Source organism: Mustela nivalis (assembly GCF_964662115.1).
Source record: "Mustela nivalis genome assembly, chromosome: 5".
Lineage (NCBI taxonomy): Eukaryota > Metazoa > Chordata > Mammalia > Carnivora > Mustelidae > Mustela > Mustela nivalis.
The window spans coordinates 154,722,564-154,739,506 of NC_139024.1; the positions used below are offsets into that span (position 1 = coordinate 154,722,564).

The 16,943-nt window shown below is 44.7% G+C and overlaps 1 protein-coding gene across 11 annotated transcripts in view; it reads right to left on the reverse strand.

Annotated features, from left to right (window-relative positions):
* CARMIL1 (capping protein regulator and myosin 1 linker 1) overlaps positions 1 to 16,943 on the reverse strand; it is a 297,975-nt gene that overhangs the window by 42,390 nt on the left and 238,642 nt on the right. For all 11 annotated transcript variants that reach the window (XR_014311992.1, XR_014311993.1, XM_082731456.1 and 8 more), the window contains exon 29: positions 14,972 to 15,121. Coding sequence is in view for 9 of the 11 variants with exons in the window: in XM_082731456.1 (XP_082587582.1) it covers positions 14,972 to 15,121 (150 nt within the window). In the remaining 2 variants the exon portion in view is untranslated. The remainder of the gene's footprint in view (positions 1 to 14,971; positions 15,122 to 16,943) is intronic.

The following is a 16,943-nucleotide window of genomic DNA, read 5'->3' on the forward strand; positions in this document are numbered from 1 at the left end:
GAATAGATCTGGGTAATTCCTGGTTAATGAATTAGGTTACAAAAATTAAATACTTCCTACCAGATTTTCAGCTGAGTCAATTCTCAAGGGGAACCAAAGACTCAGTCATTCTTAATTGATTTATACCCTCAACAGCAAACCAAGTAAGAGTCTCACATGTGTGGTTTAAAAAGCAATTTCTAAATAAATAAAATAAATCAAATTAACAATTTTAAAGAAAAGTCATTTCTAAGCATTTCCATTTTTAAAATGGTGAGCTGGTGTAGACCTCCAAGAAAAAAAAGAGATGCCTAATCCTTTCTGTGCCGACTGGTTAGATAGGAGCAGGTTTTAAACTTTCCAGAGAGCAGGGCTATGTAAGGCACAACTCTGGGAGAAGTACAATAAATCTGGGTACAGAAGGGGAACACTATGCAGAGATTTCATGAGGTGCTATTTCCCACCGAACACATCATTACCTCCAGCTCTCCACGTCACCCTATTAACTTCCATATCCAGAGTCCCAGAGCATATGAAAGTTAGACGGCATCGCGGTGTTAAATGCGTTGAGGGAGTAACCCTGACGAGAGCCTATCATGAAAATCACAGGACTAACAATGTGTATGTTAACTTGATTTGCTTTCGTACTCTCCAGATCCGCACCATTTTTTTTTGCTTGATGCAAGAAAATTAAAAACCTTTCTCTTCCCACCTCTGTCGTGTCTTCTTCAGGAAAACAGTTCATGGCTCACTTTTTGTTCATTCTCACTCATCTTGCAACTGATGCCAAAGTGAAGTGTTACACGTGTGTGTTTTCTTTAAAAAGTACCTATAACTTAATGCTCTTTCTTAAGGGCTGTGCAGAGAATGAAAGGGCTCGGTTCTGATTGCAAGCAGGATTCTTGAGAGCCCAGGTTAGTGCCGCCAGGCTAAGCAGCACAAGCTTGCGGACACGAGAACCAGGTACATGCCCCTTTTAGCACTGGTATAAAAAAGACCAGTACTTCATTGCCGTATTAAGCGCAATGTTATTCTGACAGTCATAAAAAGTTGAGTAAGATTTTAACCTTTTTAATTGCAAAAGAAAGAATGAGTAAATAATGAGGGAAAACTCCCAAGTATTAACACTTGAGAGAAGTATTTAAGGCTCTACTAGATCTTTGGAAAATCTACATAAAAATGGAAGGCAGGAATGAGGCAGCCAGGAGATTTAAAAACTGGCCTTCAGAATGGACATCATGGCTCAGTGACATCAAGAGGAATAATCAAAATTAGCTTAAAATGCTTAATATAACACATTTTTTTCTTTTCTAAATAATTTTGGCCTTTACAGGCAGGATTTTTGAGCGTAGGAGAGGGATGTGACCTGCCTTCTGTGTTAACAGGCTCTGAGCAACAGTGACAAACATCTCCAGCCCCCCCCCCTTATAAAAGATTTTATTTATTTATTTGACAGAGAGATCACAAGTAGGCAGAGAGGCAGGCAGAGAGGGAGGGGGAAGCAGGCTCCCTGCTGAGCAGAGAGACCGATGTGGGACTCGATCCCAGGACCCTGAGATCATGACCTGAACTGTAGGCAGAGGCTTAACCCACTGACCCACCCAGGTGCCCCTTAATGTAACACATTTACTCTGTCCGTAGGATATCAGCTCTATAAAGATGACAAAAAATAATCATTAATACCACCACCACCATCAAAAACCAGATTAAATCCTTTAACAAAATGGGGTGCCTGGGTGGCTCAGTTGGTTAAGCATCCGACTCTTGATCTCAGGGTCATGAGTTGTTCAAGTCCTGCATGGGGTGCCACAATGGGCTTGAAGCCTACTTAAAAAAAGCTTTAAATCCTACAACGATTTATTCTACTGGTTAAAAAAAACTTGAGTCCCGTAAACCCCCGTGGTGCTAAGTGAAAAGAACAGATGGTGACGGACAGGCCTGATGCCAGGGGATTCCGGCTGGAGAGCTGCAGCAGCCAATCAGCAAGCAGGAGATCTCTTGTAACTCCTTATCCCAAATCTCCAACCTCAAACAGATCTCGGGGTAATGATGGCTTACCACCCAAACTCTGTAAAAAGTAGATCTGGCTCAGAAACCAAGGTCTTTGTCCTATTCGGTTCAACTGCATTTGACTGACATCCCATCGGAATGGACTCTCCAGGGAGATTTTCGAAAGAGAATGGCATCTCAAGACACCTCTCCCCAGACTGCAGATCCGTTAGTTTGCATGTTATTTGCTCACAACCTTCCATCATCATCATCAACACAGTCCGCTTCATCTATGAGGAAATGTGCCAAATGCAAGGCAACTGTTTGCCACCAGTGATTTTTCACTGGCTTTGGTTGCATTTTGAAATGAGTTAACTATCTGCAACTCAAGCTACAGGGAACAGTGAGATAAACGGTCTACTGAAGTCACTTCCTACGTGCCACTCTGTGGCGTACTGTAACCCAAGAAGCCTGGCTATTGAAAGCACATGGGTACAGTCTTTACCTGTCATCCTGACCTAATATTAACAATACAGCAAGCCCTCATGAATGCCCTTCATTGACATTCTCTAGCCTTTAAGATTTCAGTATCAAACACCTGCATACAACAGAGTCAGTGACCTGGGAAGTCGAGGCACAACTAGAAGCATTTCTGTGGTTTCACGATGCCCAAGATAGAGGATGCTTTGGAGCAGTTTTTAGGAAAAGACCACTTTGGCCATGCTGACTTGGATGGCTTTCAGGGATTTAAACTGAGGATGTGCTCAAGGGTGGAGGTCGATGTGAAGCTGCTTCCAGAGGAAAATCCTGGGTTGGTTGCTGGTTGCAGAGCTCTGGCTGGGCGGTCCTCTGTCTGAGGAAGAAAATAGTCTCATGGCTCAATTTGGATAATCAGATGTTAGGTGTGAAGCTGGCTGCATGAGTTCTGGAGGCGAAGGCTTCACCCCTCCCAGCAAGGAGAACAGAGCCCCATGCAGGCATAGTGGGGCATGGTTTATGTTTATGTTTACTTGTTTATGGTTTGTTTGTTTTAAAACTCCTCTTAACTCTGTTCACTCACTTTACCTTTCAATTTCTATTTTATTAATTACTAAATGTGCCACCTAAAGTAGCTTCTCTCAAGGAAAGCAGGACATGTATAACTCCAAGAAGCAACTCTGTGAATAAGGTTACACAATCTAAACTTAAATATATCAAAGAAATGCAGTTACATCCGGAGCATGGAAATGATCTGTTTCTGGTCTAGGTTCCAAATGTGGGTTTCAGTCTGGAAGTCAGCAGGATTTTCAGAATACACATCAAAAATTATTTACTCTATATTTTGATTTTGTTAAGGAACAGGCTAGGGGCACCTGGGTGACTCAGTTGGTTAAGCGTCTGTCTGCCTTTGGCTCAGGTCACCATCCCGGGGTCCTGTGATGGAGCCCTGCATCGGGTTCTCTGCTCGGGGAGCCTGCTTCTCCCTTTCACTGCACTGCTCCCTTTCCTCCTATCTCAAACAAATGAATAAAATTAAAAAAAAAAAAAAAAAAGGAATAGGCTTGTGATCGATGTTTGTCCACAGCCCTGGTGGCTGGGAAATCAAATACCAAATTCTAGCAGTGTTGGCAGTTTTCCTCAGAAGCAAGTTTGGGGAAACCAAGAATTTGGAGAGGCCAGCTTTGCTCTGAATTTCCACATGGAGCTCAAGAAGGAAGATGACCTCATCCCAACCCCAATGGGTATCCCATCCCTCAACTACAACTGGGACAAAGAGATTGACGTCGAATCACGACGGCCATCGAATGAAGCCTGCTTCTACTCAGATGGTCCCCAGCACCAAGCAGAGCTCTGCACCCAGGCTCTCCCCACATCCACCTGCAGCTTAGATCTTGCTTCCTGTCATTCCCATGTTATTCCAGCCCGCTCGTTCCCTCCACGGCAAGCCTCTACTTTCAAAAGATGTTTGTTTAAACCCCCAACTCCATCAGGCAAGAAGGAAAGCCAGGAAACCAACTGAACATGGGGCAAGGAACATGGCCCGATTCGCCTGGAATGAATCCAGACTGGCCCACCTATGTTCTCTGAATGGGCAGCTCGCAGAGGCAGAGCGCCCCCTGTCCCAGGTCTCTCTGCTGCTCATTCCCAGCACCTCCAACACAAGTTAGAATGCTCCCAGTCCACTGACAGGAAGAGTCAAACCGCGTAAGGACAGAATGGCCTGCAGTCATGCAGACCAGCCCATGAAGCTCCCAGTGCAAAACCCTTGAGCATGGGCTCTTTCTCACCCAACCTTTGCTGCCCATGACCCAGGCCAGCCTGAAGGCCAGGGATCAGCAGAGAGGGCATGGGCTTGGGAGCAGCGCCCAGCTCAGGCTGTCCCTTAACTAGCAATGAGCTCCGGGGCAGGTGTTTGAATATCTCTGACCTCTGGGAGTCTTGCCTGAAAAATGGGCTAAAAGCTCCCACACATGGCTGCTGCGACAAACTCACACGGGGCGGTAGTGGGGATGGGGCTCTCCTTTTTTCTTATCCAACTTTATTGAGAGTTGAGATCATGGAGGACAGAACCTATAATCCCATTCTTCGAACCTCGTAGTTTTAAAGATAACCTTTTCACACAAGGAATTATTTTCTAGAGTCTGCAGAGAAATCTATTACTGACACTGGATGGTACCCACTACACAGAAATCAGAAAGACCTAAGTCCTGTGCTCTTAAGGAGAAGAGAATCTCGTAGGGAAGCAGAGCCAAGCAATAACCATAATGCAAAGCCAAGTCACTTAACAGGATTCACTGAGCAATTATTATGTACCGAGCAGTGGGCACTCGGCCATGGGAGATGCAGTCAACAGCACAGCCGGGTCCCTGCCCTCCAGGAGCTGAGAGTCCAGTGTGGGGAGGTGGACAAAACATCCCTCCAGGAGTAAGGAAGTTCATTTTCTGTGATGATCAGTGCTGAGAAGACCAAGGATTATAATATGGTGTTAGGACTGGAGGGCTTCCTTGCCCAGAAGGGTCAAGGAAAACATCTGAGAAAGAGGCAGTTGGGTTGAGACCTGCAGGGTGGGAAGAAGTGGCTTTGGGAAGATCCGGGTTGGGGGGTGTGTTCCAGTGGAACAGCCCGTGAGATGGGAGCCATGGCAAGCTCTGGAGAAAAGCAGTCAGCCACCATGGCTGGAGGGAAGTGAACAAAGGAGAGAGCAGAGAAAGGTGGAGACAGAGAGGCGGGAAAGCACATTTATTCTGCGTGCGATGGGAAGCTGTTGGACGGTCTGACACCTGGGAAGGTTCCCAGGCTGCTGGGCAGGGACTGACAGGTCGCAGACAGGCAGGAGCGTGGGCTGCTGGTATGTGTCACCCAGGGTGACAAGGCTGAGGGACAGAGTGGGACAGGGCACTCTGGGAAAGGGAGCAGCTAAGCCCGCTGGGCAAAGCTGGTGTCACAGGTGGGGACCGGGCGTGCCTGAGGGGCGTCCGCGGCTCTGGTGTGGACACACTAAGTATGACATGTCTGCTGGACATCGAACTGAGACGTCAGCGGAGCAGTGGAAGATACAAGCACAGCTCAGGGTAAACTGGGGTAAATGTCGCGAACACAGAAAGACTACACAGTCGGGAAGGCAGTGACCACCACAGGGGAGTGTGTCTACACCGAGGCTGCACGTGCTGACCACCCGCTCACACCCAGCTGCTGAGCCCAGGCACACCCGCCATCCCAACGGGACAACTCGGCCAGGGCCTGGCAGGCACCCCCACTCGACATGTCCATCACCGTCCGTTTCTGGCGAGACCTGCCATTCTCCCGGAGGCCTCGTCTGCACGGACTCCTTGCTCCTTAAACAATATATGCATGAGCTCGCCCTTCCTGAGTCTACAGAACTGGGGTGTGGCCTCCAGCCTCTGCGCCGCCCCCCACCCTTCACCCCTGCCCACACCCTAATGCTACGACAGTTGCTGAATCTGCGACGTTCTTGCCTTGCTCTGAACCTTCGTGTGCGCTGCTCTCGGCCACGTTTACTTACTCATTCTGCTGCCAACCGACTTCTCTTTCCAGTGCCTTCTCTCAACGTCCCAACAGTTACCGAGCGCCCACTATGTGCCAGGCGTGATGCTTAGAACCTTCCTCCAGGAAGCCTTCCTTGACCACACCCCTCCCCCATGCTGGGCTGGACAACGTACCTTCTAGAACAGCACTCACACACCACATCCAACACTTCACCGTATCTAAGGTGGTCCTTAATGAGGTGCCATGACAGAACGCAGCTGCACACCTCAGGAAAAGCAACCGTACAGAGGCCCAAAACAGCAGGAGGAAAGGGGCGAGTCTGTTTAGCCGAGACCTTCAAGGGTACCATGTCCTCCCCCTGGTCTGGATCTCTCTGCTCAGGCCCCGCTGTGCCATGAGGAAGAGTAGGTCAGGGTGAGGAGCTGGGCCCATCTAGTGCTGGGGACAAGCTGAACCCCATTGGGGATAGTGAGCTTCTGGTGACGACAGTTTCTCAGACATCTTTGATGGTGACCAATCCTTTTTACTTAACTTTTTAGGTTTTACTTATTTATTTTTAGGACTTTCTGCAGCCAACATGAGGCACAATCCAACCCCGAGATAAGGAGTTGCGTGTGTTTCTGACGGAGCTGGCCGGGTGCCCCCCACATTGTGACCCACCCTATGTATATGGAATGTATTTTCCGTAACAACCTGACGCCTGCGTGCATGGACGTGTTGTTGAAACAAACATTTGGTGTAATCTGGTACTTTATATTCGTAATACTTTATGTTGCATTTTAGAGGAATATTTTTTTTTAAGTCCTGGTCAAAACCATGACATTGACTTGATGAGCCACTTGGGGGTTGAGACAGAGGGTTGAAAGACACATTCTTTTCTAATTCGAGCCTTTCCAAATGACCTCATTTCGGTGGCAGACTCCCATCTCTCCACACCCAAGCAAATGCGTGTGTGGGCTTTACACCGATGCCAGTTCCGTGATGTCCAGAATGAGCTGTGCCATGTCCGCCCTTTGGCATGGCAAACTCGGTGGGGATATACTGGTTCCCTCATCTTCCATTTCCAGCAAGAAGCTGAGAATGTCGTTCAAGATGGACGAACAAGAAGCATCTACTGAACGGAGAAATGGCCCGCCGGTCTGCATTTTTAGTTCAGGAAGTCTTTAATAGCTCAAAACTACCTAAGGCTTCAATGAGAAATACTCCTGCCTCCTCCCTGGGTGCCCCGGCCAGCTTTTTTCTCTCCCCTGTTCCCGGGTAAGCGAGCCGCCCTGAAGGACTGCTCACCCTCACCCTCTTTGTGAGACGAACAGACGACACAGATACACACTTACTATCTAAAGGAACTGTTCTCTACGATTTGAATATTGTTTAATTCAGAAATTAAAGAGGACATTTAGTCTTTGGTTTCCACTGGCAAGCAGTGATAATCTCGAGCTTTCTGACAGAAGAGAGAGGTTGTTGAAGCAAATGTGTGTACTCTGCAAACATGAGTTTTCTAAGGGTTGCAAAGTGGGACTGATTTTAGAGAAATCATCTAATGTTGGTTCTATTGCACTATCCCCAGGAGTACTGAATCTGCGATTGCTTGTGACGGACTTAACTAGTTAGGACTTTAAAAAAAAAACACATCCAGTTTAAGGGAAATATAAGTATACTCTGTGTCCTCAGCACACACACACACACACACACACACACACACACACACACACCCCTCTAAACAATGGAATGTTTTTGTCCATTTGTTTCATCAACGCACAGGCTATTAGGGTCATTCGCGTAATTTAGCTCAAGAGAAAAACCAAAATTATCTTTTACAATTATCATTACGTGTCGGAATTGAGCTTGGAAGAATCATCACATCCTCTGCAAGTCAGATAGCGGACTTGGATGCTGGTTTTGGAATGCCCTGATGCCACAACTAGTGCACGTTTTAAGTCATTGTCATTTTATGGGGGGAGGGATTTAGTAAGTCCTCCCCGTGTTCCTCCTCAGGAGTTTGGTTCATACTGGGAGCAGTGCAACCGTTCCGTCACAGGCCAGGAAAATGTACAGGGATGACTATAGAAATGGGATGTCACAGGGATTTCCCATGAGGTCTCCTTTGTCCCTTGGGGGCTCCTGAGGGTGGTCACTGCTGTGTGTTAGGCTTTCTAAAAAAGGTTTTCGGGGCAGATCTCTAGGGAGCTCCCTGGAATAAGGCCTCTGTGAACAGTAATGGTGTCAGTCAAAAATTAAAAGATTAAGGTAACTGTTAGTTGTCAGGGAATGGTGACCTCTCTGGGGACTTGTGGGTGCCACTGGCATTTCCACAAAGGACTGCCACAGAAATCACCAGAAACTTCGAGGAACATACAACACCCATTCTAGCTGCACTATACAGACTGTACTATAGTTGTGAAAATCAATATTTGGAAATCAAGAGGTTTTCATAGATTGCTTCGAAACCCCATGTTTCTTGTGCTGTCTTTCTCAAATAAATAAAATCTTAAAAAAAAGCTTAAAAATTATATATTAAAATTCAATGCTGAATTTGTTAAGGGAAAATAATTGTTATTTTGTCATTCAAATAAGGATTCATAAGATGTACTTGATAATAATTCAAGCCTTTTAAAATTCTTTTCCTAGGAAACAGCAGTAAGGAGATGAACAGCTTCTCTGCATGAACATCTTTTGATTTCAAATGGGTATGATGCTCATTAAAATAATTGAAAGTATTACATACAATTAGTGAGCTAGTTATGCTACGAAGCGGACCCTGGCTCTTCACCCACTTGGCACACGATCCTAAACCCCGAGCTTCTGGGATTTTTTTTAAAGGTGATAAACGATATATAGCGATAAATTAAATACTGAGAAATAACTCCTCAGTAGAATGTGAACCGCGTCCCTTGATACTCTGAAGGCCAATGACAAAGTGAAGTTGAAAGAGACAGCTGGGAATACTGATCTCCTAAGAGCACCTGCTCGCAGGGAAAGAACAGATGGTCTGCGGACAGTCAAGCAGCAAAGGAAATACGCGTCTCAGTGTGACACAGAAGGCATGGGTGCCGAGATTATAAGCATTGAGCAAGTTAATTAATCATTATCGGCAACAGAATAACACATGGAAAGGCAAGGAATGGTCCAGGTAAACCTGAAGTAGATTCATTTTGAACAACTGAGTGTGTCAGATTTCTGACACAGCGGTTTCCAGTCATGTATCAAACCTGCAGGCTTACATTAGGGTTACTGGGCACACGTCCTTCACTTGTGTTCCTGGTTACATAGCAATTTAGTCTGGAATTAGTAAGCAGATAGGTTACACAAAGCAATGCAAGTCTAATTAAATCTAACGGAAGCTTTAATTCTGGAAGTAAGAAATCCACCATATAGGACAGCCATATACTGGTTGAACACGTAGACTACGGTATCGAATTGCCCGCCTTTGTTCAAGGTCATTTGAACAAGTTACTTAGCTTTTCTATGCCTCAGTTTCCCCATTTGGCAGACACAAGAAATTAATGAGATCTATCATTCTAGGTGGTTGAAAGGAGTGAATTGGTTCCTCTTTATACAGAGCTAAGAACAGTGCCTATCACATTACAGGGACTACACCCAAGTGTTAAATAAACGAACAAGAGGGGACTTCTGATTTTCTCTCTGGAGTGAACTGGCATCAGAATCTCTGATGAATCAGAATCTCTGGGGCTAGGAGAGTGGACACAGGCTGGAAAAAATCTGCAGCTTATTCTAATAGTTTGTGTTCTTTCTGCCCCTCCATGACGCCATCACTTGGACTAGATAACTTCTTTGCTTCTTTCTAGCTAAAAGAAAAAGAGATAATTATTTGACTGAAGACAGTTTTGTAACTCTGCCTTTTTACTTAAAGAAAACTGCCTTTTCCTTCAACAATTATGAAATTAAGGCTGATGAGAAGGTCTCGGGCGTCAAACCACTCATCAGTCACCCTAACTTCAGCCCTCACTTAGTAAGTTTAAGAAATCAGTCATATATAGGTTGTTTCCGTTTCCAAAAAGACAACCACTGAACTCAACCAATATAAATTTCTACCCCTCATTTATGGTGCTAACCCTTCCTTAGTGTGATTATAGTGTGGTTCCTTACAGAGACATAAGGACTGAAATGGGATTGACTTTTGGACCAGGGAGACATGGAAGAAACATGATGATAAGATTATCTAGGGGTAGGGAAAAAAAGAGCCGTCCAGATTGCCTACTAAGTTTGTTAAAGAAATGTTCAAAAATAGATTTAGCAGATGTCATGAACATCACAGGCAAAAAAAAAAAATGCCAGGATCCTGAGTCTATAAGTAGAATCTCTAAGGAGAAGGTTGGAGGAGTCCAAGTTACTTTGGAATGCCCTAGGGATAGTATCACGGGCTCTGAGCTATCAACCAACATTTCAGGGAAGAGCAAAGTTACATCCCCACACTTGCCAGGGCTCTGCTGTGGGGGGGGGGGGGCACAAGTCCTACCCAGCGGGGCTTCACGATTCCACATGGGAAAGCTTGTCTGCAGGCACAGATGCACTTGGACTTCTGGGAATCTTCCACCCAGCAGTTAACCTTGTGTCCTAGCTTCCTGGATCACTTAAGCCAGAAATGTTGCCAAGGAATAGGCACAGGCTCATTTAGAAAACCAAAACAAATTCAATGTCTCTGCCTTGAAAAGCTGTTCTTCAAACTCTTTTAAAATGGTCCCACGTAAGGACCACAGCATGAATCTGGTGACAGACGTCAATGAGAAACACAAATGACTTGTCACTCTGATCACGAAAGGCAGTGGCAGGGCGGGTAGTTTTAAAAGGTGAGACAAATCCTCTCTCCCTTTCAAATTCGCTCTGAATTTGTGCCACTGGCTTAGGGTAAGAAGCCCAGAGCCCAGAAAATTGATTTTCTTTAGGCGACAGAGCCCTGCCCTCGGGGGAGCTGTCGCGGTGTGTAATGTGCTGTCTGCAGGTGGCTGAGGACGACGGCGGGCGTAGGGTATCGAGAACATCCTCGCAGTCCAAACACACTCACACACACACTGTGGACGCACGGACATTCCTGCTCATTAAACTGACAGCAATCTCAGCTTGGCTTTCCGCTACTTCCCAAGTCATTAGCCTCATTCAAACAATGATTAAAGCATTCGCTGGAACAGACCAAAGCAATTCTCATGACTTAAAAATTCTGCCCATGGGGCGCCTGGGTGGCTCAGTGGGTTAAGCCGCTGCCTTCGGCTCAGGTCATGATCTCAGGGTCCTGGGATCGAGTCCTGCATCGGGCTCTCTGCTCAGCAGGGAGCCTGCTTCCCTCTCTCTCTCTCTCTGCCTGCCTCTCTGCCTCCTTGTGATCTCTCTCTGTCAAATAAATAAATAAAATCTTAAAAAAAAAAAAATTCTGCCCACGTATTTGGGTTTCTGTAGAGAGCTCCGTCCTGTGTTTCTCAGGTCACCCCCCTCAACGCCTTCCGCCCTGCTCCGCCCCACGATGCTAGAGGTGTTCATGTCAGGAGTGACAATCAGGGCCAGGAAAGGACCGCCCTTCTAACCTAGGCCACCGTCAGAGCGTGGTTCTCAGAGACCTTGGTCTAGTCCTGCTTCCTCTGTGTCACGGCAACAGGAACATTCTTACAAAACGGAAAACGGAAGCCACTCGGGGCTGGGCATTCCTGAAGCATGGTTTTCCCCTCTGGTCCTCCATTTTAAAATATAAACCAAATGCATCTGCATTTTTTAAAAAAGGTACAGACTTCTAGCTGTCTGATAAACAAGTCCGAGGGATATAATGCATGCCCCTGTAGGTAGAGTTAGTACCCTACTGCCTACTGGAGAGCTGCCAAGACGAGATCATAAAAGTTACCACCAGGAACAAAAAGTCTGTAACTATGTGTACAGATGTTAACTTACCGTGGTCATCCTTTTACAATATATACATATATCAAATCATTATGTCATACACCTCAAAGTAAAACAATGTTGGGATGTCTGGCAGGCACCATCAATAGAGCCTAAAACTCCCGACTGCAGGGGTTTTGAGTTTGAGACTCACATTAGGTGTAGAGTTTACTTTAAAAACAAATAAGAAAAGGGGAGCCTGGGTGGCTCAGTCGGTTAAGGGTCAGACTCTTGATTTTGTCTCAGGGTCCTGGGATCGAGCCCCGTGGTCCGCACTGGGCGGGGAGCCTGCTTAAGAGTCTCTTTCTCTCTGCCCCTTCCCCCGCTCATGTGCACTCTCTCCCTAATAAATCTTTAAGAAAATAAAAATTAAAAATAAAACTTAAGAGTATTATATGTTGATTGCATCTTAATAAAAAAATAAATTTAGGGGCGCCTGGGTGGCTCAGTGGGTTGAGCCTCTGCCTTCAGCTCAGGTCATGATCTCGGGGTTCTGAGATCGAGCCCCACATCCGGCTCTCTGCTCAGAAGAGAACCTGCTTCCCCCTCTCTCTCTGCCTGCCTCTGCCTACTTGTGATCTCCGTCTGTCAAATAAATAAGTAAAATCTTTAATAAATAAATAAATAGATAAATTTAAAGAAATTATTCCTCTCCTCTCACTCTACCCACCTTAAGAACAACCACCTTTTTCTTTCACATGACAAAACCAAAGAAAATCAAAGGAAAACAAAGTTGACACAAGGAAACACCATCCTTACAGTAGCTAAGTCAGTCAGTCTTAGGCAACATACTCTCATCCTTAACCACACAACTGACACAAATGCAACAAAATACATCTTACTAGCTCACGTTTTCTTTATTCCTTCCCAGCTCACACATGACTGAATAATTCTGGCAGGAAATGTGACAGAGTTAATTCTGAATATTTAATTCATATTTATTTTCTGTAACATACTGATTTTCTTTTAGGGTTAGCCTAAGACCTTACAGAAATAGTCACCCTATGTTAACTTCCGTTGCCTCAAGATGCAAACAAGGTAAAAAAAAAAATACTAAAGCTACATTTTATAATATACTAGACAAGTTAGTAAAAAACTTGAGAATTCCCAGATATAGACCAAATACACTTGTAAGTTTACAGAGTTATATAGCAAATTATTTGTCATTTTTCGCTATACTAGAATGGTCTTTGAAATCTAGGACTGTATTTTTGGCTTGCTTTCTTTTTTCTTTTCTTTCTTTCTTTTTTTTTTTTTTTAAAGATTTTATTTATTTATTTGACAGACAGAGATCACAAGTAGGCAGAGAGAGAGGGGAGAAAGCAGGCTCCCTGCTGAGCAGAGAGCCCGACGCGGGACTCGATCCCAGGACCCTGGGATCATGACCTGAGCCGAAGGCAGTGGCTTAATACACTGAGCCACCCAGGCGCCCCTCTTTTTTTTTTTTTTTAAAGATTTTATTTATTTGACAGTAAGAGATCATAGGTAGACAGAGAGAGGAAGGGAAGCAGGCTCCCTGCTGAGCAGAGAGCCCGATGCGGGACTCGATCCTAGGACCTTGGGATCAAGACCTGAACTAAAGGCAGAGGCTTTAACCCACTGAGCCACCCAGGCACCCCTGTATTTTTAGCTTTCTTTGTAAGCTTCCTTGTATATATATGATAGGGTTTTATCTGGAGGATTCTCAATTATTTTATTTACAGACTTTAACACATAACAATGGCTTATAAATACTCAAAGCATGATCTCTTCTTCTGGACTAGAAAAATAATAGCAGGCACATCAAGTCTTTGGTTTTAAAAGTTGAAAATAAATATCATTCCTCACAATGGCTTTAATCTAAAAATTACTAGAATTATTAGCTGATGTAGAAACATTTGGGCAAAAAAGTGGCCGAGATACTGTCTCAGCGGCACCTCTCAGATTATGAGGAATTCCTAAAAACATGAATTATTTTAGTGAAACATAAAAATATCGAGAGGCACATACAACTGTTTTTAATGGTAAAGTAAGAAGTTAACTATACTACTAATACAAAATTCTAAAATAATGAAATATGAAGTTAAGTAAAATTATCCTCAGAGGGAAAAAAGAAACCAAACCTATCAACACGCTGAACACTCCAGGTATGTGGCCAGATGCATATGCGACATGAAATCCAGAAAGTGATTTAGGAATCAAGGCCTACTGCTGGGTGAGCCCTTGATGTACATTCCATCCTCTAAAGCACAGGAAGCCAAGGGAACTAACCAGAAATGTAAATTTAAGGCAACACCCTAAAACTGGGTAAATTAAAAACAGAAAAAAGCACCAGAGGGGAGAAAAATGATAGGACCAAGACAGAAACTGTCATCCTACATATTTCGTGTGTGTGTGTGGGGGGGGGGGAGTCCTCCCCACCTTTTTAATGGGTTAATTGAAAATATTTTGTCACAAATGACCTTCAGAAGTTAAATAATCCATTTCTCCTAATGAAGTTAGGAATTTTTTCCCACTGCAGCCACAGGCACAGATCCAGGTTGTATGCTCACTGAAACTTCCAGAACTTTTCCTTGGGAAGGGGGTATGGGGGTACTTTTTAAGAAACAATAATAAAAAAATCCCCCCAAAAAATGAGCAAAGGAAAAAAAGAGAGAGAGACAAACCAAGGAAGACAAACCAAGACCAACCAACCTATTCTCTTCACTCTAGAGAACACACTGATGGTCACCGGCGGGGGGGTGGGGGGGGGGGGAAACAGGGGGGACCATGGGGACAGGGATGAAGGAGTTACGCCTGTCGTGCTGTGTGCTGGGGGATGTAGGGAAGTGGTGAATCACTGTATTGTACACCCGAAACTGATATTATGCTGTATGCTAATTACACTGGAATACAGAATAGAATAAGATGAAACAAAGTGAAGTTTTACGAACTTATAAATCCAAAATAAGGTACAAGCCTTTAGCGGGGACCTGATGCTTCAGCTTCATTAACGGTCTCTGTAAGCAACACGTTTCTGAAAGAAGGCTCTCTGGCGGGGAGTTCTGTTTGGGTCTGGTTTGTAATGGTGAGAGCTTTAAAAAAGAACAACAAAAAAACTGTAGCAAAGCCCTGTGGCGATGGGGTGACGGCGTCACCGGAGGACGCGTCTTACCATACAAGTATCCAGATCTTCCAAACGCTCCATCTCCGTGAGCTCCTCCTCCATGATCACCGAGCGCTTTGCCGGCTTCTCCTCGGCCAGCTCGAGCTCTAAGGTCTCTGGCTGAGCGAGGGTCTTGCCGCGTCTGCTGAAATGGTCGGCCTGGGAGAGTGGAGGAGAGCCAGCACCAGAGGCAAGGGAAGAGCGTGTTAGCAGAGCTCTGGGGGACCCTTCCACGAGGGGGTGCGGCGAGGGACTCTCTCTGCCTGCGGCCAATGACAACGCTTAATGCATTCACCCTAAAATGACTTACCTCTTCGCACCTTTGGAGGGTGGGTTGTCTTAGGCCAGAAATTTAAAAACCTCCTTTAGTAAAAGACCAAGAACACTTGGTCTAAAAGAAAATAAGGACAGTTCTTTTTATTAATTTTATTTCACTGTTCCTCTGAAATAACTTCTTTCTCCATCTAGTGCATTACAAGTATCTAATGAGGGGAAATAAAATGATTCCAACCTTTCCTGTTTTTAAAGGGCTGAAAGGAAGGAAATCGCTAACGAAATTGCAATTGCGTCCAGGTTTCATTGTTTTCAGGTAGTGAATATTGTATGTGATAGGATTTATTAATTCCCACTGTTAGGCTTTAGGTAAACCTAAAAACATTAATGATAAGAGGTAGAATAAACGGGGCTGACATTAATAAACTCAAGTGGCGGGCTGATTCATCACCAGGAACTTTGATTTAATTCTTTGGAAACGACGAGAACCAGTTGACAATACCGTGAACCTCTGGCTACGCTTCTAAACTTAAACTGGGGAATATATTAGCGTCAATGGAATGTCTCTGAAAACAAAATTTCATTTTTTAGATACTATTCCTCTCACACAGCAGTTAACCTCTCCTCTTACAATCCAAATCAGAATACTAAAGTTCAATACATAAGTGCACCCACACAATTCTTTTTTAAATTGTTAAAAAAAAATTTTTTTTAAGTATACGTTTTGAGTAAATTCTTCAAAGAAAGATAAATGCAAAAAAGGTGAACAATTTAGCCGTCTGGTGTGGCGCTTGTGGGCAGACATGTTGATTCAATATCAAGGGGGAATTCTGAGGGAACCCTGAAGCTGTGGGTTATCGAGCAAGTTCCCATAAAGGATGCTCCACTGATTTTGTTTCTGCTTATTTAAAAAAAGGAAAAGTCTGACTTGGGAGCTCTAAACACTAGCACAGCTCTTTCCTGTGCCGTAAACGAGAAGCTAGTGCTTCTTAAAACCTTTGGGGTGATGAACCAGTTTTTAATATCTCCGGTTTGCCATATACCGACATATGGGAAAAATACAATAAACATGAAGCTTTGGAGAAATAACATGTGTTTGCGTTTGTGGCCATCTCCGACTGCTCTAGAAACTTCTCCGTGTTTCCTCTTGGTTGCTGACCTGACCTTGTTGGGGACGGGTGCCGGGTGGTGAGTCGGCCAGCTCTAGCTCCTCCCAGGCAGGAGATGCCTGTCCTACCTTCTCGGTTTTAGAGGACGGCCTACGTATTTTTCTGAAATAGTCATGATGTCTGCCTCATGGAGAAGTGGTTACGTTTTTCTCATTGTGGGGTTCACTGGCATCACGAACAACTCAATGCCATAAACCCTGGCCATCTCCAGCCTGCACAGTTAACTTGAAATCTTTCTCTGGGGAAAATGTCAAGACTTGATTGAGAGATCTGTACCCACATCGCATTGCTAAAATGTTTGCAACATGAGGCAGAAGGAGTAATAAAACCTCCATCGATGCCTCAGAGGACTTCCTGAAGTTGAAAACACATGACATTCCTGATATATTTTGTATATGCAGTGATATTGGAAGTCTTCTACCTTGATAAAGCCAGTCTCTAGACAAAAGAAATTTCTTTCTTTACCTCAGTTATATCCAAGAGGCCTGGCTGGGCACGCAGCCACCAATCCCTAGAATGTGTCCACTTGGCTCTGGCCT